Consider the following 24,427-nt stretch of genomic DNA (forward strand, 5'->3'; position numbering starts at 1 on the left):
CCAACTTCATGTCTGACATGATATCCAAGGGCTATGCAGAGAAAGTACCAGAAGGGATCTTGGAACGCAGTGATGGCAGAAAATGGTATCTACCACACCATGGAGTTTTGCATCCACAAAAGAAAAAACTTTGAGTAGTGTTCGACTGTGGAGCAACATATCGGGGAGTTTCTCTGAACTCTCAGCTCTTACAGGGGCCAGACCTCACCAGCACCTTGATTGGAGTGATGGCTAGATTCCGTAAATAACCTGTTGTCATCGCTGTGGATATAGAAGCAATGTTCCTCCAAGTGCAAGTACCAAATGAAGATCGGGACCTGCTACGGTTCGTCTGGTGGCCTGATGGAGATTACAGTCAGAACATGGTGGAATACAGAATGACTGTGCATTTATTTGGAGCAACATCATCTCCAAGTTGTGCAAATTTTGCCCTAAGGAAATGTGCTGAAGACAACACTGGCCAGTTCAGCCCACAAGCTATCAACACCATCTTGAACAACTTTTATGTGGATGACTGTCTCGCTTCAGCAGCTTCAGAAGAGGACGCAATAGCTCTTTATCACGAGTTAAGAGCCATTTGCTTCAAGGGAGGCTTTGTACTCACCAAGTGGATAAGCAATAGTCGTCATGTATTGGCTGCCATATCTGAAACGGAGAGAGCAAAAGAAATGAAGGATCTGGATTTGGACCATGACAAACTACCTGTGGAGAGGATGTTAGGTGTTCAATGGTGTGTTCAGTCTGACGTCTTCAAGTTCAAAATCATCCTCAAAGACAGACCACTGACAAGACGAGGGATTTTGTCGACTGTCAGTTCTGTATATGATCCCCTTGGAATGTTGGCACCAGTAGTCCTGACTGCAAAAAGGATCCTACAGGAATTGTGTCGGGAAAAGACTGGTTGGGATGATGTGATACCAGACGCTATTGTGCAAGAATGGATGAGCTGGATTCAGGAACTCCATAACCTGGAAGACTTTAAAGTCAACAGATGCTTCAAACCTACAAACTTCGGAACGGTAACATCTGCCCAGCTACACCATTTTGCTGATGCGTGTCAGGATGGTTATGGAACTGTGAGTTATTTGTTACTGCATGACAACCATGGCCAAACGCATTGTGCATTTGTGATGGGAAAGGCCAGAGTGGCTCCTTTGAAGCCAGTCACCATCCCTCGCATGGAGTTGATTGCTGCTACCATGGCAAGCAGAATGGACACAATATTGAGGAAAGAGCTGCAGATGGAACTAGCAGACTCTACATTTTGGACTGACAGCACCTCTGTGCTCAAGTACATAAAGAACAGGACCACACGATTTCGAACATTTGTGGCTAACAGAGTGACTGAAATTGCCAAAGCCTCAGATGAACATCAGTGGAGGTATGTCAACACAAATGACAATTCAGCAGACATGGCTTCCAGAGGTCTGAAAGTCAAAGCTTTCCTAAAGAAGGAAATGTGGGTGTACGGACCTCCGTTTCTTCTTGGTCCTCAGGAAAAGTGGCCTCAGAACCCTGATGGATTGGATGCAATTTCACCAAAGGACTCAGAAGTCAAGAGCATAACCGTAAATGCTGCTCAGATAACAGCTGAAGTAGTGGATCCAACAACCAACTTCATCCATTACTTCTCATCCTGGAATCAGTTGAAAAGGGCAGTAGCATGGATGCTCAGAATTAAAGGACTGCTTCTGCAACGAATCAGGAAGAGGAAAACGACAAGTGGTGTTCTCTCTTTGCAAGGAAATCTTGACACTCAGGAAATCTGTCTCACAATCGGCGAATTGGAGAATGCAGAGATTGAGATAATCCGCTTCTGCCAAAAGAAGAGATTTGGAGATGAAACCTCAAATCTGAAAAAAGGAATGAATGTTAAAAGGACAAGCCACATTCATAAACTCAACCCCGTTCTGGACAAAGATGTGTTAAGAGTTGGTGGACGCCTAAGCAGAGCAGCAATGCCAGAAGAAATTAAACATCCTGTAATTCTGGCCAAAGACTTTCACATTGCTGACCTCATTCTACGACATATTCATGGAGAGGTGGGACATGGTGGTCGCAACCATATGCTATCCAGACTGCGTCAGAAATATTGGATTCCTGGTGCCACAGTATTGATCAGAAAAATCCTGTCTAAATGTGTTGTCTGTCAGCGTATAAATGCTACTCCCGGACAACAGCAGATGGCTGATCTACCCCTGGATAGAGTCTCTCCAGATGAACCACCATTCACAAACGTTGAAGTCGATTACTTTGGACCCTTTGGAGTGAAGCGTGGCAGAAGTGTTGTGAAGCGATACTGTGTTATTTTCACCTGTTTGGCTACAAGAGCAATTCACCTTGAAATGGCCTCATCGCTTGACACAGACTCTTTCATTCATGCCCTTCGGCGCTTCATAGCCAGACGAGGCCAAGTAAGAGAACTACGATCAGACAATGGAACTAATTTTGTGGGAGCACAGCGCGAGTTGAAGGAAGCTATTGAAGGATGGAATCAAGGTCAGATCCATAACGTACTGCTTCAAAAGGGAATAAACTGGATATTTAATCCCCCTGCTGGCTCACACCATGGAGGTGTGTGGGAAAGACTAATCAGATCAGTGCGGAAGGTTCTCAACTCAACACTAAATGTGCAAAGTCTAGATGAGGAGGGACTCCACACAGTCTTATGTGAAGCCGAAGCTATCCTCAACAGTCGTCCAATCACAAAGGCTTCTACAGATCCCAATGACCTTGAAGCACTCACACCAAATCACCTTCTGCTTCTTAAAACTGCGCCATCTCTGCCACCAGGACAGTTTCAGAAGGAAGACCTATATGCTCGCCGCAGGTGGAGGCAAGTTCAATATATGGCTGACTTATTTTGGAAAAGGTGGATTAAGGAATATCTTCCCCAACTACAAGAACGACAGAAATGGTCCAACATAAGACGCAACTTCACCCCAGGAGACATCGTCATCATTGTGGATGATTCAGCGCCTCGCAACTTCTGGTTGACTGGAAGGATTGTGGAGACCATGATGGACAAAAAGGGACTTGTACGTCAGCTTCGGATCAAGTCAAAGACCGGATTTCTGACCAGGCCCATCAACAAAGTCTGCCTACTACTGGAGGCAGCGGATCATTGACTGACCCGAACTAACTTGACCTCTTGACTTTGTTCCTGGAGACTTGACTGTGACTAATCACTCTTTCTTTGGACAACATATTGGATTAAAAATAATGAAGAAAGAAGATCAAGAATATATTCATAAACTGTTGATTGTCATGTCAAATGTGTAATTATTATTTGAAACATAATAATTAGGGGCCGGAATTGTAGGGGCCAAAATACATTTGGTCTATTTGTTTATTGTTAATTTTGAAAAGGCACGGACACTTTTTTGGTTTATGTCACTTCCTTTTGATTGACACATGTGGGTGTGGGTGTGGTTTAATCTATACCTGGGCACTTGTGGCAGGCGGGGTTGGTAGACAAAGGGGGTTAGTGGCGCACCTGATATTTTCTGTTTACCGTCAAGTTATCGTCAAACTAGCGTCAATTACAACAGTTTATCTTTTCTTTATTTGTTTTCAATACCCTGGTCATGTTTTCATTCATCCGTTGTCATTCTGCTTTCATTTATTACATTTTCAAACTATACTCATCACCGGACTTGCCTAATTGAATGACGTGTAAATGCCTGGAGCCCACTTAAGCCTCTTAGTGGCCTTTATTGGAGAGCAGTCGCTATATATGTAATGTCAGACCAGAAAGAACTTCTCGCAGCTCTGTCACCGAGAACTTTCTTCTTTCTTCTTGCGGAGTATGTAACAGCCTTTATTTGAACTGAACAACAGGTTTGTTTTTGAGACAATTTAATATTTGGAGTAAATTCTGTTTATTGGTTACAAACGCACTGAAACCAAACTGCCTCTGGTCTTTCCCACGGCCTGTAAATTAAGTTTCTTTAATTGAGAATTTACACAAGGCATATCGAAATTCATCTTTTCTCATATCCCTTCTCAAGTTCCCACACTCTAGAGGGGGTCCTTACACTGGGTCAGCCATAGTACAGCGCCACTTTATCTTATTTTTAGGCTTATATAGGCCTATTATAAATCAAAATGAGTTTGCTACAGGACATGATCCCAATTCAGTTATATTGTGTAATCCTAATTCTCAATAATAGCATATGACCCATTGGTCTATTGAAATGGGTTTTGTGTAAACGTGACAGTATTGTATTGACGGTAAGTCAGTGGTGGAACGAGAGATTCGCATCATGGATGAGTCATGTCATCACAAAAAATGACAACACACAAGCAATGCAGCTACTTCTGCTGGATCTATGCTAATTGCTAGCTCATTCTCAAGACTGTCTTATTACTGACTGGGAACATGGTGTCTTCAACCTCCTCTCTTGTCCTAACTGTCTGATTGTTATCAAAATTGGATTTAGAGCCAGAGGCTTGGTTTAGATTCTGCTATATTAATTCCTTTTTGTTTTATTTTCTCATCTTCTTATGGTGGTTAATAAGGAACTTGCCCTTGATACCCAAATACAATATAACTCAAAATGCACTAGTGTTCATTCATAACTCAGGCTACTCTAAAGACAGAAAATGAAACACATACTTTATGAATTCAGTATGACTGTATTAAATCTGATGTGCGTTGTAGATCAGAGTAGAAACTGTCCAATCCTTGTTTATGTCAAGAAGATCTACCTACTATAAAAATGCAAAACATATTAAGCCCTGGGGGTGAGAGGTTTCGTAGGCCCCCTGGGAGTCCGTCTTACAACACAAAACCTGTAATATTTATTTTGATTAATAAACAAATCATTTTAAGGTAATACTCAGGGCCTTTTAGGAGGGTCCGGGGGCATGTCCCCCCAGAAGAAAAATGTGAAACTTTTAAAGTAAAATGTATCAATCTGGTAGCCTGGCATTCCCAGACCTGCCACTAGGCGCTGGCAAATTCAATTTGCTGCGCGTGTTGGTCTGGACACGCTTCGTTGAAGCTTTATCAAGAAAGCCAGAAATCTGGCTGGTGGTTTCAATTGGTTCTATCTAATATGGGCGCGCCAGAGCCCTTTATATGGTGCTCTGGGGAGGACGTAACCGGAGGACGACAGTGACGTGCATGCGACGTCGAAGCCGTGATAGTAAACATCAAAGATGGCTGCGGATATGTTGTGTGAGTTTGAGACTGCTTTGGCCTCGACCCTTAACGATTTGGAAGACGGCACTCAAATCTTTCATTAGCAAGTAAGTGGAATGTTCTATTTTGCCGACCGAAAACGGCAAACGTTTAATTTAACAGTTTAACAGCTGTTCGCTAAACGAAAGGGGCTTACGTCGCCTTGTGCATCGCTCTGATTGGTTGTAGTGCTATCCAACTGCATGCAGTGGCATTTGAAATGCACGAGTAGGAGCTGCCCCTTGAGTTGGAAATTACTATTGATCGTGGCCAGACCCTCTATCGTTCAAGATATCAGGGTCTGGATTTCCAGGCTATCAATCTTGTGCATTTTGAGAAGACTACTAAGGCTAAATCAGCTGCGTCCTATGTGAGCTATTTAGTACTATTTTCTGGAATAATTTTGGCACACAGAATTACCAAAAAGCAGAAAGAAAAAATGTACAGGTTTAAAAAAGTTTTTTTTAATACAGTATAACTTAATATAGGCCCCTGATCTTCGTAGCCACGAACAATGTTATTTGAAAAAATGTACTGGTGCCAAAATGTACTGGTGCCAAATCTCTGTATGCCCCCCCCCCCTACCTACTAAGGCTAGGGGCCTATAATGAGCCAGTCAATTGTTTATTTTTTTTAAATAAAGTTGTTCGGGGCCTTCAAAGATTAGGAGCCTATATTGAGCCAGTAAAAAAATAAAAAATGTATTATTTTTTTCAAGAATGCCATGCGATCTACCCACAATGTCTTCGCGATCGACCGGTAGATCGCGATCGACGTAATGGGCACCCCTGCGGTAGAGTTTTTCCTTCAGGGTTTTCTGTCAGAATTCCAACCAGAAGTTTTAAGGTGAGGCGTTCTGGATGAAGACTGTGGTGAGAAAATCAAAGCACAGTGATACGTTGTAATAGCAAAAGATTTATTTCCAATCAATAATCAAGAAAACTCCGCGGAGTGGTGCACTGGTTCCAACACATGTAACGTTGTTGCAAAAAGTGACAATGTTCCCTTAAAATCATGAACTATTTAAGGACATTGGCAGGAGACAGGAAGGAGACAGGTAGACAGGTTCAAATATACATACTTAAGGAAGCTGGGTGGGGGAAGACGACTAAATTGTATTACAAGAGGAGGGGGAGACAGGTTGGGAGGCAGACAGGTTGAGATACAACAATGGCTTCAGTTCACCATCTTAACAATGCAATGTTCTCAATTTGGCCAGTCATGTGAGGGGGAATGGTGGGGGGGACAGTTTGAAGATGGCACCGGGGAGTTCTGAGCATGGTACAATAGGAGAGGTGTGGCCCGTCTGAGTGGTTTGTTGGATACGCATTTGAGGAATCTACATTTCAGTTTACAACTAAACCACATTCAATATATATATCATTACACTATTATTATTATCCCAAAAAGCCACCGGCAGAAGAAACTGGACATTACAAAACTTCAGTATCCAAAGAAAAACAAAGAGTTTGTGTTGGAACTCAGAAACCGCTTCAGCACGCCAGAGGCTTCCTCTGAAATGGAGGAAGAACCCACCATAGACAGCAAATGGAATACTATCAAGACCATATACACCGAAACAGCACAAAAGGTCCTGGGCTTCAAACAGAAAGGGGCCAAAGAATGGATATCGGCTCACACTTGGCAGAAAGTTGAAGAGAGGAAGCAGCTGAAGGCCAAGATGCTGAACACTAAGTCCAAACGACTCCTCGAGAAAGCCAAGATGTCCTATAAAATCAAGGACAGAGAGGTGAAGAGGAGTGCTAGGAGAGACAAAAGGGAATTTGTTGAACACCTGGCAAGTGAAGCCGAGAAAGCTGCAGCCTACGGAAACCTTGGCACAGTTTACAAAATCACAAAGCGACTCTGTGGCAAATGTACAAACCAAACTACGCATGTTATGGATAAGAATGGCAACATCTGTACATCAGAGAGGGAAAAAGCAGCCAGATGGGTTCAACACTTCCAGGAAGTACTCAACCTCCCTGAGCCGGAACAACCAGCCAACATCACAACAACAGAGGATATACTGGAAATCAACACCAACCCCCCTGACTCTGCTGAGGTTGCAACTGCCATCCAAACCCTGAAGAGTGGCAAGGCATGTGGCATAGATGCTATTCATGCTGAGATGCTCAAGGCCGACATTCTAACATCAACACGAGTGCTGACAGACCTATTCCAAAACATTTGGAACAGTGAAACCATCCCTGAAGACTGGTCCAAAGGTCTTATTGTTAAAGTCCCCAAGAAAGGCAACCCCAAGAACTGCGACAACTGGCGTGGAATCACCCTTCTGTCTGTTCCAAGCAAGGTGTTCTGCAGAGTCCTTCTTAACCGGATGGAGACAGCCATTGACACCAGGATTAGACAGGAGCAAGCAGGCTTCAGGAAGGGAAGAGGATGTATGGACCAGATATTTGCGCTGCGTAACATCATAGAGCAGTGCTTGGAATGGAACACACCCCTCTTCATCAACTTCGTAGACTTCAGGAAGGCCTTCGACAGTGTCCACCGAAACACCCTCTGGAAGATACTGCACTCCTATGGAATACCATCAAAGATAATTTCAATCATAAAAACATTCTATGAACATTTTGAGTGTAGTGTCATCATGGGAAATGAGCTCTCTGAGTGGTTTTCCGTGCAGTCCGGAGTGAGACAGGGGTGCATCATCTCCCCTATCCTCTTCCTGGTCGCCATTGACTGGATCACAACCAACACCACAGCAGACAGACCCAGAGGCATCCAGTGGACTCTGTTCTCCCAGCTGGAAGATCTTGACTTCGCCGACGATCTTGCCCTCCTTTCAACCAACCAGTACAATATACAGGCTAAAACGGATAGGCTGAACAACTTTGCACGACAAGTTGGGCTCAATATAAACACCTCCAAAACACAAGTGATGTGTGTCAATTTCATCCCCACAGCACCCATCCTTGTTAATGAGGAACCACTTGAGTTTGTGGAAGATTTCACCTATCTTGGCAGCCTCATCAGTAAGGACAGCGGGGCATCAGAAGACATAAAAGCAAGGCTGGGAAAGGCTCAGGGTGCCTTCTCCCAACTCCGTTCCATCTGGAGATCAAAACAATACAGCCTTAAAACAAAGATGCTCATATACAACAGCAATGTAAAGTCTGTTCTTCTGTACGGTGCAGAGAGCTGGAGAGTTGTCAAAACAGACATGAGGAGAATGGAAGTGTTCCATAATGGATGCCTCAGACGAATATGCCAGATCTTTTGGCCTAATAAGATCTCCAACATTGACCTTCACAAAAAAACGGGAAGCCGGAGCATCACCAAGGAGATTACGCACAGACGCCTGAGATGGCTAGGACATGTGTTGAGGATGGAGCAGGACCGCATCACAAACGTCGCCTTAAGATGGACACCACCAGGCAAAAGAAAACCTGGGAGGCCAAAAACCACCTGGCGCAGAACTGTAACAAAAGAGCTGGAACAGATGAACCTGTCATGGGGAGAGGCCCAACATGCTGCCATGGACCGAATGCAATGGAGAGTGCTCATTGAAGCCTTATGTCCCATAGGGGACGAAGAGGAGTAAGTAAGTAAGTAAGTAAGTAAGTAATTATTATTATAACAAATGTTTCCTATTGCATTAATAAGTATTCCAACATTTGAGTCCAGAGATATATCATATGCAAAATCTGCCATCACAAGACACATGAAGTTTCAACTGGGGATTAATGATAATGTATTTCCTCATTCTCCTAACAGTGTGACAGACACACAGGCACAACAACACATACTTGTCAGCCATACTGTTATCATCTCTTGCACGGCACTAGACTTACTTTTTCCACTAGTAGCAGTGCTGCTACATACTGATGATCACAAGCACATGACCACAGCAGTTTTATTACAGCAGTGCATATATCAATGAACTTGCATGCAGAGGAAAAGTTGACACATGTGAGTTATGTACCAATGTGTCTGTCACAAGATTCAGCCCATCACAGCCTGAGGAGAATGAGGAAATACATTATAATTCATTCTGATAAAGATAAAGATCAGACTAGCGATTGTCCACTTGTTTACTGTCACATGGAAGGGTTTTTCCTTCAGGGTTTTCTGTCAGAATTCCAACAACAAGTTTTAAGGTGAGGCGTTCTGGATGAAGACACATGATGTTTCAACTGGGGATTAATCATAATGTATTTCCTCAGGAGGAGAGACCCTGCCCGGAGGAAGCCCGGGGCCCCCGTCTGGAGCCTGGCCCAGAAAGGGGGCCCGTTTGCGAGCGTCCTGGCCGTGGAACAACGGACCAGCTTTTCACTCTCGTAAGGATCCTAGAGGGAGCTTGGTAGTATACTCATCCGGTCTACCCGGGAGATACAGTGGGGGGGAGGGGGTCTCTTCTCAGGGCCATCCAATCTCTGTACGCTCAAAGCAAGAGCTGTGTCCGGGTTCTCGGTAGTAAGTCGGACTTGTTTTCGGTGGGGGTTGGCCTCCACCAGGGCTGCGCTTTATCACCAATCCTGGTTGGTATTGTATAAGGATATCAAGGCGTAGTCGTGGTGGGGAGGGGCTGCAGTTTGGTGGGCTGAGGATCTCATCTCTGCTGTTTGGGGATGATGTGGTTCTGATGATATCATCGGTCTGTGACCTTCAGCTCTCACTGGATCGGTTCACAGTGTGAAGCGGTTGGGATGAGGACCAGCACCTCTAAATCTGAGGCCATAGTGCTCAGCAGGAAACCGATGGATTGTCTACTACAGGTAGGGAATGAGTCCTTACCCCAAGTGAAGGAGTTCAAGTACCTCGGGGTCTTGTTTGCGAGTGAGAGAACAATGGAGCGTGAGATTGGCTGGAAAATCGGAGCAGCGGGGGCGGTCTTGCACTCGCTTTAGTCGTAAGGCAAAGCTTTCAATCTACCGGTCGATCTTCGTTCCTACCCTCACCTATGGTCATGAAGGCTGGGTAATGACTGAAAGAACGAGATCGCGGGTACAAGCGGCCAAAATGGGTTTTCTCAGGAGGGTGGCTGGCGTCTCCCTTAGAGATAGGGTGAGAAGCTCAGTCATTCGTGAGGAACTCGGGGCAGAGCCGCTACTCCTTTGCATTGAAAGGAGCCAGTTGAGGTGGTTCGGGCATCTGGTAAGAATGCCCATGGGGGGCTTCCCTAGGGAGGTGTTCCAGGAGCGTCTAGCTGGAAGGAGGCCTCGGGGAAAACCCAGGACTAGGTGAAGAGATTATATCTCCACACTGGGAACGCCTCGGGATCCCCCAGTCAGAGCTGATCAATGTGGCCCGGGAAAGAGAAGTTTGGGGTCCCCTGCTCAAGCTGCTGCCCCCACGACCCGATTCTGGATAAGCGGTTGAAGATGATGATGATGATGATCCTAATTTTCATTAATAGCCTATAACCATTGGCTTATTGAAATGAGTTTTGTGTAAACGTGAGTATTTTATTGACGGAAAGTCAGAGGTGGAACACCTTGTTGAAAGCATGCCACAAAGAATTAAGGCAGTACGGAAGGCCAAATAAGGGCCAATCCGGTACTAGCAAGGTGTACCTAATAAATTTGAAGGTGAGTATACTGTATATCCGTCTCAACGCTGGTTGTGGTTGTTTTCACATGGAGGCTCCATAAAAGCTCTAGCCAGCCAAGGCGCTCTGCTCTGGGACACAGCGATGGAGGCGTTTAGGGGCCTCTCTACCTGGGTCACGCAGATGGACTTACTGGTCTCCCCCTGCTCACCTGCTACCCAACCCCTAACCCAGTGCTTCTCAAATGGTGGGGCGCGCCCCCCTGGGGGGGCGCCGTGAGTTGTCAGGGGGGGGCGCGGGCTGCCTTGATTTCCAACTGACAAAAAAAATAAATAAATAAATAAAAAAAATTTAAGTGCTAGCTAGCGCTATGTGTGCTTGTGTATGGTCATATCCACGCGAAAGGCCGCGATTTGCAGTAAATAAATGTCCACATGTGTCTCCAAGTGTCTCTGTAGGCTATTTAAAAAGAAATCAAGCAAGTAGACTAATAATAACGTTAATGAATTATTGGTTATCGCATCACAGAAGGCCTATTGGCCTATAATAATAAAAAAAACACCACCTTAACTATGTTTACAGTTTAAAAATGTTTTGAATGAAATGCAAACCTCAGTGAATTATTTGCTCTAGTTTCTCTGTCCTGAGATTCACACAGACTGAGCAGTCTTGTTTAAATGTTACAATTTGAGCTAATAAACTGAACTTTGAATGTTTTTGCTGCAGAAGTTATCTCAGCTAATTTTTGTTATCTAATTTGATAATAAGGTGATTGTATGCAGAATGCTCGTGCCAGAAACTCATACAGTGGTTTTGTACAGATAAATAAATAAATATTGGCAGGTTCTCAATAGTATTTCAATTTAGGGGGGGCGCGAAAAAATTTCTGTCCCCTAGGGGGGGCATGACAGAAAATAATTGAGAAGCACTGCCCTAACCCCCGAACCCCTAACCCAGAGAGCCTCTAGTAAACAGACTAGAATATATTTGTTTGGACCTTGACATGTTTCCACTAATAGAGATTTACTGTCTAACTATTCAACTAGCACCAACTCCATTCATGAGTAATTTTCAAGTGTTAACTCCTGTAGGACTTATAGTGATGCTAGCACCTCATCCAGCCACTAGGGGTCCCGAGCATCAAGTTCAGCCTCAATATACTCTCCTGAACAAACTCTTAAGACCGAGGGAAAATTACAAGTATTTGCATTTCGAGTTGGTTGATCATAACCAAGTTGTAAGTAAAGGTTCAAAATGCAAACAGGAGCAAGAGACAAAAAACTAATTAAGCAATATATTGAAAACTGAAATCAAACTGAATTTAAACTCAAACAGGCTGTTCATCATCTGATCAAAAGTTAAAGACCAGAGAAAAGAGAAAAAAATGGATAACCTTTTTTTTGTAGCCAGCCTAGCCCCCCCCCCCTTGTGTGTTTACTGTATATGCTTAAAGAGCACCTATTATGCTATTAGGCACCGCCCCCTAGCTTCACGTTACACTGAGCGTACTGCAGTGTGAGCACGGCAGACATTTTTATTTTTTGGGCATTTTTATGCTTTATTGATAGTGCAGAGAGACAGAGGTGAGTGACATGCAGAGAACGACCGCGGGTGGGAATCGAACGCGGGTCTGCTGCTAGGCCTGGCCCGGGAGGGGGACGCCTTACCAACTGAGCTAAAGGCGCCCCCAGGACAGGGACATGCCTGAGCGTGTAGCAGCCGGTAGAAGCATGACTATACATGGAAAATCCGCTTTGTACACAATCCAAGATAGTAGGCACTAGGGTACAACAGCTAACCCTAACCCTAAACCCTTTTGTGCACAGCCACCTCAGACAGTAAGCAGGGAATACGTCTAAATGCATGTATGTCATTATCTGACACCTTGGTATTGTTTAACATGACTATATGACATTATAACAACATTCATAGGTCAGAAAAGAAGAAAAAGTGTAATAGGTGCTCTTTCAAAAGTAATGGTTTCATACCATCTTCTGAGGGCTCAGTGGCGCCCTCCAGAGGCGGTAACGTGATTCCTGAGTTCTGGTCTAAAGTCGGCATCACTAGCTGTGACAAGGCGCCAATGTCTGGACCTGGACACACACACACACACACACACGCCAATCAGGAGGGAGAGTTTAGTTTAGTGTTTAAAAAAAATCAAACAGTATTTCTGTGAGCACTTTCAATCGTTTTGTGTGTTGTCGTGTGAACAGTAAGATATTCAAAATTTTCAGCAAACAAAAGAAGGGAAAATGCATATTTTTTTTAAATATCCCTGTTCTTGTGTAAATGGCCTTAAAAAGTTTATTCAGTAGGTTTTACTCACGTTTCCAAGATGGCGCTGGAGTTCACACTGTGGCCCAATCTAGATCCACCCCCTACACCCTATCCCTATCCCTATCCACTATCCCTCCGTTTGCACGTTCGCGGGGAGGGCCCGCCATATTAAGTGCTGTCCCAAACCACCGAGCCTCGAGTGTAAGTGGGTTATAAAGCCCTCGATCACCGAGTCTGCATCGATGTTGGCTCAGCCCTACGTTTGACACAGGTGTCCGCCAATCAATTATGTCCAGAATGGAAGAGCCAACCTACAAATGAGAGTTCCAGGGAGTTTGTTTCCCGAATTATAAATTAAACGTTCTCTTACCTCAAACAGACATTTGATTGATTATTTTTATGCATAGCCCTAAATGATGGAACCGGAGGGTAGCCTACAATATCAGAACGAATATGTTGTTTTGCACTGGCTGAGTTGTATTAAACTGGCTGAGGAGCTATCTACAGAACAGGCAACAGTTTGTGAAGATGGGTGAATACGTGTCAGTTTGTTTGGACATTGCTTGTGGGGTCCCCCAGGGGTCAGTGTTAGGGCCAATTCTTTTTATTCTCTACATAAATGACATATGTAAAACATCAAATATTTTACAATTTGTGTTATTTGCAGATGACACAAATATTTTTTGTACGGGAGAGGACTTGCAGCAGCTTCTGGAGTCAATTACATCTGAAATGAGCAAATTAAAAAGGTGGTTTGACAATAATAAATTATCATTGAATTTAAGCAAAACAAAAATCATGTTGTTTGGAAATTGTAATTTAAATAGTGATGTAAATGTTAAGATAGATGGTGTTAATATTGAAAGAGTGTATATAAATTAATTCCTGGGTGTGACAATAGACCACAAGCTATGCTGGAAACCTCACATAAAACATGTTAAATCTAAACTGTCACGAAGCATCTCAGTCCTGGGTAAAGCAAAGCATATATTGGATCACAAATCATTGCATATTCTTTACTGCTCAATGATCTTACCTTATTTAAATTACTGTGTGGAGGTCTGGGGGACCACTTACAAAAGCTCACTGCAACCACTAGTCACACTTCAAAAACGAGCCATAAGAATAATCAATAAAGCTGGATATTATGATCACACCAACCTCCTCTTTTTACATTCCCGCATCATAAAGTTCAAGGACCTGGTTGAATTTCAAGTTACACAAATCATGTTCAAAGCTAGAAACAAACTGCTACCAGGTAACATTCAAAAACTTTTTTTTGACAGAGAGGGTGTTACAATTTGAGGGAACAGTTAAACTTTAAGACACTGGCTGCACGCATGACTTTAAAATGTCATTGCATCTCAATTGGTGGTGTGAAACTGTGGAATGGTATGAGCACGGAGCTAAAGCAATGTCCAAACATGATTCAGTTCAAAAAAAAATTCAAAGCAATGATTTTTAACAGATACAGGGATGAGGGAGAGATTTAAGACGGAAAGTATATGTAAGTGTGGATATGGATATGTGAGTTGTACAAATATGGAGATATGGACGTATGAATTGTATGGATGCATATGATGGATGTATTTTTGTATGGATGTATGTGGTGGATATTTCATTTCATTTTTCGTTTGATTTTTGTTTATCCTCGGGAGACCAATTGAGGGGTGGCCCTCATTTGCAATGGCGTCGAGTATATATGGATATATGGATTGTATAAATATAAAAAAACATATATATAAAAAATTATTATAAAGTTATTGAGCTGTGGAAAAGGGGTAGGATCAAATAAGTTTATACTTCTTCCTACTCCTTTTCAGGCATATCAATTCAATATGTTATTTGTTTATTTTTTGTTTATTTTTATTTGTGAAATCATTTGAACATATTTTTTATTGTATTTTCATGCTTTTAATTTTTCTTTTTTGATATGTCTGAAATAAAATTGAATCCATTAATCAATAAAATGTAATCAATCAATCAATTATGCCACTTGTCTACCGTTAGTGTATTTTCAGGACCGTGGATAAAAGATAAAACGAAGCAGCTGAAGAAAATGCCCACAAGTTAATAAGGGACAGTGATTATTATTTCCTTAAATTGTTAGTAAGATTTGTGTTACTGTTATTTAAAGCCGATGAGGGGTAATAGCGGCGGTGACGTCAGTCAGCTGGAGCGCATGGCTTTTCTTATTTATGACCACCCTTGCAGTGCATTACAATGTATGCACGCTAATTAACTGCCGCGATTCGCGGGTCGTAATGGCAGATTAACGTATTATGACAAGTGGAATACATGCCTTAGCAGACTATTGTTCTTATCCCTGGTTTTGTATACTGTGCATGTAAACTAAAAGGATAACTAGAACTGCAAGCAGTTGTGAACGGGGGCCAAGCCTCCCACGCGACTCGGGATCGGGCGTCGTCATCCGCAGCGCCGGCCCCTCGCTTCACGGAATCCGGGGATGTAAAGTTTTTGAATGTGGGATGTTTGGTTTGGGAGTTATAGACCAAAAGGCCAAAAAATCGCAGAGAAAGATTCTCAAGTGTGTTTTTGGCGCCCCCTTTTGGAGCAATTTAAGGAAAAAGTAGAACGCACCTGAGAACCATAGGACAAACACATGTGTGAAGTTTGGTGTTAATAGGATGAATCGTTATGGATTTAGGAGCAGTTTGGTACCAGGTAGCTAATGTGCAAATCTTTAAAGCGCTACCGTTTGGTCTTCTGATGGTCGTAGAAAAATTCTGTATGCAACTTTTGCTCGTGGGAGTCGGTGGAGCATAATGCTTTTGGTTTCGTCCAAATCGGGCGAAAACTGTAGGAGGAGTGTGTTTTGGTGACTGACACAGTTTTTGCGACGTAGCGAAAAATCTATATATACGCAAATGGGCGTGGCCTATCTCAAAAGATGCAGCTGACTTGTGGGCATCTGTGGATATAAAGTTTTTGACTGTCGGACGTTCGGTTTGGGAGTTATAGCCCCAAACGCGCTTTCCTTTGTTGTAGCGCCCCCTAGTGGTTGGCGTGTCTGAATTCTTTTGTCTGCGTACCAGGCACGGACCTGGATCTAGTCATGCAAGTGGCATGTCCCAACCATTTATGGTTTGGGCTGCAGCACCACTTTTACGTAAGGAATAGGAATAATCCCAGCAAAAACAATAGGGTTCCCTGCCCAGCAGGGCTATGGAACCGCGTTGTTCTGCAAAACGTGGTCCCAGGCCCTTCTCGGGCTTGGCCCCCTAATAAAAACAAGCAAAGATTCTAATGTTGCACCATAGTAAGATATCCAGTTAGCTAGCTTATCTTTAGACTATCTTAGCTTTGTAAAAAATAGCCTACTGAACAAATAAGAGCTTTTTAAGAAGAACACTGGACCACAAATTGTAAGTTGCAGCGCAAATGAGATGTAAAGCGCCATTGAACACTTTTACCTTCTCCTTTCTTTAGAAAAACTCCCCACTGTCCGAGGACTTTGGCGCGAAATCAAGCAGCATCAGCAATATTAAGAAATTATTATTAAGACTCTCCTAAACATGTGGGAAGGTCCATAACTTATCCAGATAGAAGGGATTCATAAGCAACGTTACCGTGTGGAAACATATCTGGAAGGTGTAGCCTACGGTTAAAAATATACATTTTATCCAACTTGGTGAGGGGAACTTGGATGTTATGACGGCAGCATGGGACGGCAGGTGGGTCCTCTTTGATTTGCTGGCGGCTCTAAACTCAGTGCTTCCACCTGCGGCCAGGATTGCATCAATCATTTGCTTAGTTTATTTTTTTATTGATAAACCTTACAGTGCTCAGAGGAAGAGAAATTCCAACATTAACAAAGATGGTAACTCATTTTCTTAAGGAAAATAATGATTGAAAGCTTTGTCTGTCAGGCTCAAACAGAGGAAGGGCAGACAAAACACAGAGTAAAAGTTCAAGGTCTTTGATACAGGCAAGGTCGGTACGTGGGTAATCAATCCACAGGGATAGGTCTCCAAAACGGCAGGCGAAAAGGATGGTCAAAAAGCACTATCAAGGTTCACAAATAGCTCTACTGAAACACTAGAAAGCTCACATGGAGGTAAAGACAATCTGGCATAGCGGAGTGGGGAGACAGACGTTAGCTGGATCTCAATCCAGAGACCGGGTCCTTGAAAGGACGCGGTCTACGCTGTCTATGAAGGCTATAGCCTATGAAGGCCGATTCGAAGGCAAAACCAGGGCCGAACGAGCGTTGTTAAACGAGATGGTCTCCGCAGGTCTCCGTTTACGAGCATTTCCAGTTTGCGTAACAAGCCGTTACCTTGCGTGACGACTCGCCGCTCCTGTGCTGCCTAGCAACCCTGATTGCTGCCAACGGAGACAGCCTTGTCAACAGAGGAAAAAAGAAAAAGAAGTTGCCTACCCGACGAAAAGAAAAAAAAGTACAAGAAAAAAAGAAAGGAAGATAAAAGTTAAGAAGATGGAGCAACACGTTGCTGTTTTGTTATTTTTTATTTTATTTTATGCCATCTCTGAAAAAACGCAATGAATCTTAGGATATGTTGGGCCGCGAAGGATCCATCTGTTGCAGCCTTCAAAACCGTGAAACGAAGGCTGCATTTCTCGGCCGCATATGAAGGAGCCTTGCAAATCAAGCCTTTGCGCGCCGCTATGCCGCAATCGGTCTTCAAATGCAGCCTACGTAGGCTGTAACCCCTGAATTGAGATCCAGCAAGAGACTATAGGCTACACTGCGGCAGGTGAGACATGACACACAGGTGAAACACATTAGGGCGGGGCAGGTAATCACACTAGAGAGAAACTTGACAGGAATTGGGATCAGAAACTAGAGGAGAAAAAAAGAAATGAGAGGAGATGTGAGACGAAAATCAAACAGGAAATACCAAAACTGACAAAAATAGGCAAATGAACTGTGAGACATGACATTGTCAGCAACTGAGTAGACTCTTGTAGTGTCTGCGTAGAAAACTAATTATCCTTCATCCATTCCATATGCTTATTTGTTGGTGTGAAATGAACAACCACACGGCTCCAGGGCAGCACCACTCAGCTGAACCAGACCTTTGACCTCTATCTAAAATTCCCTTACATTGTCATCATGTGACATATTTTGTTAACAGCCGCATTCATCCACATTATTCCCATACATTTTGTAATCTCTATGTGATGATTGTGTCCTAAAAATGTGTACAAACTGTGAACTGTTAACACAGTATCTATTGCATGTCTGTGATGCCAGTGGGATCCCTCCTCTGTTTTTTGTATTTTGGGGAAGTTGTTGTTTATCCAAATCAAGAGTGTTGTATGCTGAACAGATTGGTAAACCCCCTGAGGGAAATTGTGATATTAGGCTGTAAACGAGTCTAGCAAGCAGACTACACTTCACTGGAGCTTAACCGTCTAATCTAAAGTCACAGAGGGTTGCTTCTGAGCAGGATTAAAATACTTTGGAAAGATTGCTGATAACTCAAGCGATTCTGTTTTGACTAAGTTTCAAATGAGCAAATCAGATTGTTACAGTAATTAAACCAATCCGTCTCGACATGTAGCCTAATTGGAACATGAATATTAATAACAATACCAGTACAGTTCTTTCTATAATGACATGCTAAATAATGGGCAACACCTCTCCTTTGTGTATGCTAGTTTGCAACTTACAAACTTTTTTCTCCCTACAAACAAGTTGATTCCATTAGTGCATTACAGAAATTGGAGTGGTAGACCAATTAAAACACCTCAGAGAGCCCAGAGGATGGGATGGGAGCACATTGTCTAAAAGGAGTCCGAATATGTACAGTTACCCCAGATCCAATTAGGGTGCACTGCTGCTTCGCCTCTGATGCATTATTGAAGAGTGTAATGGAATGGGTGGACCGTAGATGAGTTAGGGAGTTCTATTAAGTCAAAACTTTTCTAAATTAATTGATTTTGAGATGGATTTGCAGGAGAAAGGATCTGGGGATATGTCAGTAATCACTTTTTCTTCTGAATTGCAGTTAGAAATAAAATACTTATGCAACTATAACTCGCCTTTTAACATTGTGTGATGAAGCCAGAACGAGAAAAAAGTACTGTATAGCTATAGGGAGGAGCAGTTGAAGGAAGGACAAAAAAACTGATTTGAGTCTAGTGTCTTCTAGTAACTGCAACATTAGTAGAACAGAGAGTTTCCTGTTGAGAAATGTAATCCAACTCCTTAACACGGCAATTTTACACCATGAAATGACTTGGGGGGTCAGGTCTTATTTATAACCAAAAAGAGGTGACAGCAGGGCTGAGCTGGACCAAGGTCAATGTCTTTAATCGAACATCACACAACCTTTAAGAATAATCAGTGCCTGCGACCACAAATGAGCAACGCAGCTCAGATAAGAAAAAATGGGTTTGAAAGTACGGAGTAAAAGGTGAAGAGGCTAATTATGTTTCATCATTCATCTGGAGTTCTCATTTAAAGCTCAGCATGCTCGGAGCAAACATGTTATAATAATAATAATTCAACCTCTCCCTGCGTGATCAGTTCCTTTGATAAATAATTATGTGCATGCTGGGTGACAGTGAGGAGTTGGCTGTACTGAGGACTATATTCCAGGTGTGGGTGTAGAAGCTTAAAATTCAAGGCATGCACTGCATATGAAAACGCTTTTAAGCGGCGGCTGAATTTCTGATCAGCATTTATTAAATTATGTGAAATGATTAGTCTGTATCACTTTCTATAAATATTTACAGCCTCACTCTATCATAACAGTCCTAACAGTTAAATTCACAGAACACAGCGTGAGTAAAAACCGAACGACAGAGGGGATGTGTACTTGTTATAAAATTTTTATTTAGAATAAAACAACGTAGCCATATTACACGTAGTGTGGTCAATCTATTTTACATACCTCGGGAGAAGTGACACAGTTCTGCCATGGTACGGTTCATCATGATTGGAATCATTTAAATCATCACCAACATCATCATTAGTCTACAGTCAGAGGAGGTTATAGTAGTGTTGTTCAGTCTCACAAGTTTTACAGGATAGCATATAGCACAACGACACAATGCAGTGAGGGACCAGTGCTAGAAGGCCAGTGGAAAAACCAACCACAAACAAAGTAATACTCATCAGAATGGGGGCAGCTAGCTTCAGCAGGCCACACACCCATTGTGGTACAGTAATAGTTACCTTTTTTTAAAAATTGGTATCTCCTTGCTGCAGTGTACACTAATACAGTAAGCTAAAGCCTATAATGCTAAACCAGTTGTTCTTGTTCTGTAAATGATCACAAGTGTTTTAAACAACTTTACAAACCACAAAATCAAAACTGTGTCTATAAGTCTGAGGTAGCAAGGCAATCATGGCTTTCCTCTGATTTCTGAACATATATCTTTAAAAAAAAAGCTATTCTACATAATGACGGTGGGCCTCTTTCAAAACCCAAATTTGTTTCAGAACAACTTTAGATTTAAATCTCTATTTTTCCAAAACTACTCTCTTTGTACACAATCCCACTTGAATTCATCAACTCTTATCTCTGTCTTCCACATGTGGAATGACAAACTGTATAGGCACAGAAGGGGTAAAGTTTACATCAACAAATTGCAGTCGACACAAAGTGTACCGGCATTTCAATGCTTTAAAGGGGAACTTGACATCAAACATGCTACAATTTTCAAAATCAAGACAGATGCTTTCAGAAGTGACCGTCTAACATCTTCAACATAATCCTTTCATCCAATAGATGTTATCACTCAGGTACTGGGCATGCTCCAGGATGTACAACAAACACCTGTAGCTTCTTTCATTAACAAATAATTTCAATTTGGGGGCTAGAGGGTCAAATGCAGTGGAATGACAGAAATAAATGTAACAGTTTGATTCCCAGTGAAGGCAGAACTTAAAAAAGGACAAAACACAAATCTCACACCACCCTCTGAACAACAAAAAAAAGAGCATATTATACTATACAAAGCCCCGTGTCCATATACTCATCTGCATATCTAAACAAATCACTGACAAATGTTGAACCAAGTCCAGGTACAATCTACAGTTCATAAAATGTACAGTTTGCATAGTACAAGACAAGGTGATAAAAGTAGTTAAGTTGTCTGGTCCTGTGCGTCTTTGGGATTAAGGGGTCGTGGGGATTGTTTGTTTGGGAATGGTCCTGTCTCTTCCCCCACACACACACACACACATTCGCATGTGTGCACACGCACAAACACGGCATCCTCTGTGCTGACTGTCCTCACATCACCTGCAAAAGAGAGATGACAAAGCTTAAATCATCATGTCGAAGCAGACAACAAAACCTAAAACTTTTATAACAAGCTGTGTGTGTCTGCCTGGGTTCAAGTAGGACTAGTGGAAGTCACTTCTCTTGTCTTTTTTTCGTTAGCCGAGTGCGGCAGGTAAACACCCACCTCATTTCTCTTCATAAACCCATCACTAAGTGGAAATATCAGAGGTTTGTGCAAAGTAATCGGTTTTGAAAGCTAGTAAAAGGGCTGCAGTCCCTCAAGCTACTGCTAGTCTGTAAAGAGCTCAAAGCCGAAAAGAGGGAGGAGGTGGGTGTGGAGATTTTAAAAAACACAGCTGTCTTTTTTCCGAAAATGTAGTTAAGCGCTCAAACCTATTCGCCTGTGCAGTTATGCAACAAACAAAAAAAAAACTGAATGTGCACAATGAAGTGTGGGTCACATCATTTCCTGAAGTCTACTGAATACTGTGTGTTTATGACAGGATTTTCAGAGAGTCATGATAAACTTTATCCAACTGAAATTGAAGGGTATAGAATGCACCTTTCACAAACCCTCTGTCCCACAGAGCACATTGGCCTCACAGCATTAATTGCCCTCTCCAGATATCATTCACCATGTCTTTCTCACAGGCCCCAGAATGTTCAAGGCAGGTGCAGGCTACATTGTGGGGGACTACTTTTGTCTATTGCAGCAGCTATAATCACCTCTGTGGCTGTGCTCAAACTTCTCTCACATTGGCCAGTTACTAAAACAGTGAACCGCAAACACACGCTATAAAGCACAAAAGAGGAAAAACAGGAATGTCTCTACAAACTGCAAATACACACACTGATGTATAGAACTGTTGAGTATCTAAATAGGTGGAGGAAACCACTTCTTACCTGTGGTCTTGGGGAGAGGCTTGAGGCTGTGGGAGACAAAGCAAACAGACAAGAGCTTAACATTTGAACTTCACGGTCTTTGGCCTCCCAAATGTAGGTGGACACATTTAACGCTGTTCCTCTTAGGTTCTGTTCAGCAAAGCTGTGCCTAAACCAAATGCTAATAACAGTGGAGCGTCTGCCAGATTAAAATTGATTTTTTTAACTCAAGCCCTCACTGGAGTTTTGCCAAAGAAAAAAAGCTCTAACTGTCTACACGACCATTTTTGATTGATATCCAACTAGGTGGATAGTTTTTTCAAATTCCAGTATTAAAAGTATTAGAGTCCAAGGTGTTATGTCAAACACCAAATTTAAATGAGAATTTAAAAAAGCCTCAAGGCTGTATTTACAATCAATGTGACTGAGAAAGGGTTTTATCATGATCAAAATCACATTCACAATGAAGAGGAACCAGCATGCACTACAACATTCATGATTTTTGAAAAAGCTATCCCTCACTCTCTGTCTTTAATCTCCTCATTTAAAAACATACACAGGCCTTTTGAATTCATGACTACACACGTACACAAAGCTGCTATCATTTATACATGACACCTCACAGGCCCCACAGACACGTACACATACCTATTAACATTTACCACCCAAAATCAAAGCCAAATGACAGTATGAAGTCAGAAAAGAAAGAAAATACATATGTGGGGCAAGAGTGTGTGAGGTGGTTAAAGACAGACACATGGAGAGGAGAATGATAGGAGGTAAAGGAGAAAATAAGGGTGGATGATGAGTCATGTGGAAATTACATTGAGTGTGTCTGGAATCTAACAGTTTCTCCCCCGCATCAATTTTCTGTTGCAATTTCTTTTCAGCCTTAGCCTGGTGTACCTCGTAAAATATGTCATGGTAATGAAAGCATAACTAACATGGATAGACAAAATAAACCACTGTATGAATACTTTCATTAAAAACCAAATTGATAATAGGAACAACTTAATCAAATTAACAAATGAACCCAGATTCCACTTAAACACTGCATTAATAATAACATATTAAATGTACAAAATATTGCAGAAGATTTAAGCTCAAAACAGCCGTCATTAGTCCAGTCCATTCATTGGTTTAAACATAAATGTATTAGCAACTCTGTTTATAATGAATGCATCATCTCAGTCATGTTTCAAATCATAATACCAACCATTCTCTTGCTCAAGCTTTTCAATTGTGAGGATGTGGTGTGTAGACTTAACGACTGATGGGCAAAAAAAGCTGTGGATAAATTGATTGATGCTGCCCTATAAATTCTTGAAAAGTGCAATAAAGTCTATGGAATCACATCCTGGCGAAAGGCAACCATTCCTCATATTGCTGTACAAGGAGACCTCAAACTTGCCTAATTCACACATCTGGTACGCTACACATGAATTTTCCCTGTGAGGGATGAACTATGAAGAGTCAAATGGAGTGATGCGCACTATTTTTTCTGCTGACCAGCGTCCCTGTGGGCGAAACACAAATTTTGCCTTCAGTGACTGGTGAGACACGGTGTGAGAGAGGAGGAGTGGGAAACTTACGACTGCATGCAGGGAAGGAGTTGTTAATCTGCTCCATTACATCTGCCAGGTCAGAGCTGCTGTTGTGGGAGTCCAACAGCTCATCTAGACACACACACACACACACACACACACACACACACACACACACACACACACACACACACACACACACACACACACACACACACACACACGTTGAATTTCAGTTAGTACACACATCATTTATGTGCTGTCTTAGCAGAGTGAGCAACAAGTTTTCATCTGCAGAGGAACAGTGCAAGATCTGTATCTTTTCTCTTTCTTCTGTATACAGTGGCTCGCAAAAGTATTCATACCCCTTGAAATGTTCTACATTTTGTCACGTTACAACCACATAGGTACATTTATTTTATTGGGATTTCATGTGATACACCAACACAAAGTGGCGCATCATTGTGAAGTGGAATGAAAAACTGAAAAGTGTGGCGTGCAAAAGTATTCAGCCCCCTCAGTCAATGCTTTGTAGAACCACCTATTGCTGCCATTACAGCTGCAAATCTATTGGAGTATTTCTCTACCAGCTTTGCACATCTACAGACTGATATATTTTGCCCATTCTTCTTTGCAAAATAGCTCAAGGTTCAGATTCAGCATCAGATTGGATGGAGAGTGTCTGTCAACAGCAATTTTCAAGTCTTTCTCAATATTCTCAATTGTTTTAGGTCTGGCCTTTGACTGGGCCATTCAAACACATGCCTATGCTTTGATTTAAACCATTCCATTGTAAATC

General features: G+C 42.4%; 1 protein-coding gene across 3 annotated transcripts in view; it reads right to left on the reverse strand.

The window, feature by feature from the left end:
* Nucleotides 1-19,792: 19,792 nt before the first annotated feature.
* utrn (utrophin) overlaps nucleotides 19,793-24,427 on the reverse strand; it is a 183,038-nt gene continuing 178,403 nt past the window's right edge. For all 3 annotated transcript variants that reach the window (XM_080047942.1, XM_080047940.1, XM_080047941.1), the window contains 3 exons: nucleotides 23,677-23,760; nucleotides 22,106-22,131; nucleotides 19,793-21,220 (listed from right to left, as the gene is read on the reverse strand). In XM_080047942.1, coding sequence (XP_079904068.1) covers nucleotides 21,212-21,220; nucleotides 22,106-22,131; nucleotides 23,677-23,760 — 119 coding nt within the window. In that variant the 3' untranslated portion in view covers nucleotides 19,793-21,211. The remainder of the gene's footprint in view (nucleotides 21,221-22,105; nucleotides 22,132-23,676; nucleotides 23,761-24,427) is intronic.

This window comes from Ammodytes marinus (genome assembly GCF_949987685.1).
Source record: "Ammodytes marinus genome assembly, chromosome: 19".
In the NCBI taxonomy this organism is placed as follows: Eukaryota; Metazoa; Chordata; class Actinopteri; order Uranoscopiformes; family Ammodytidae; genus Ammodytes; species Ammodytes marinus.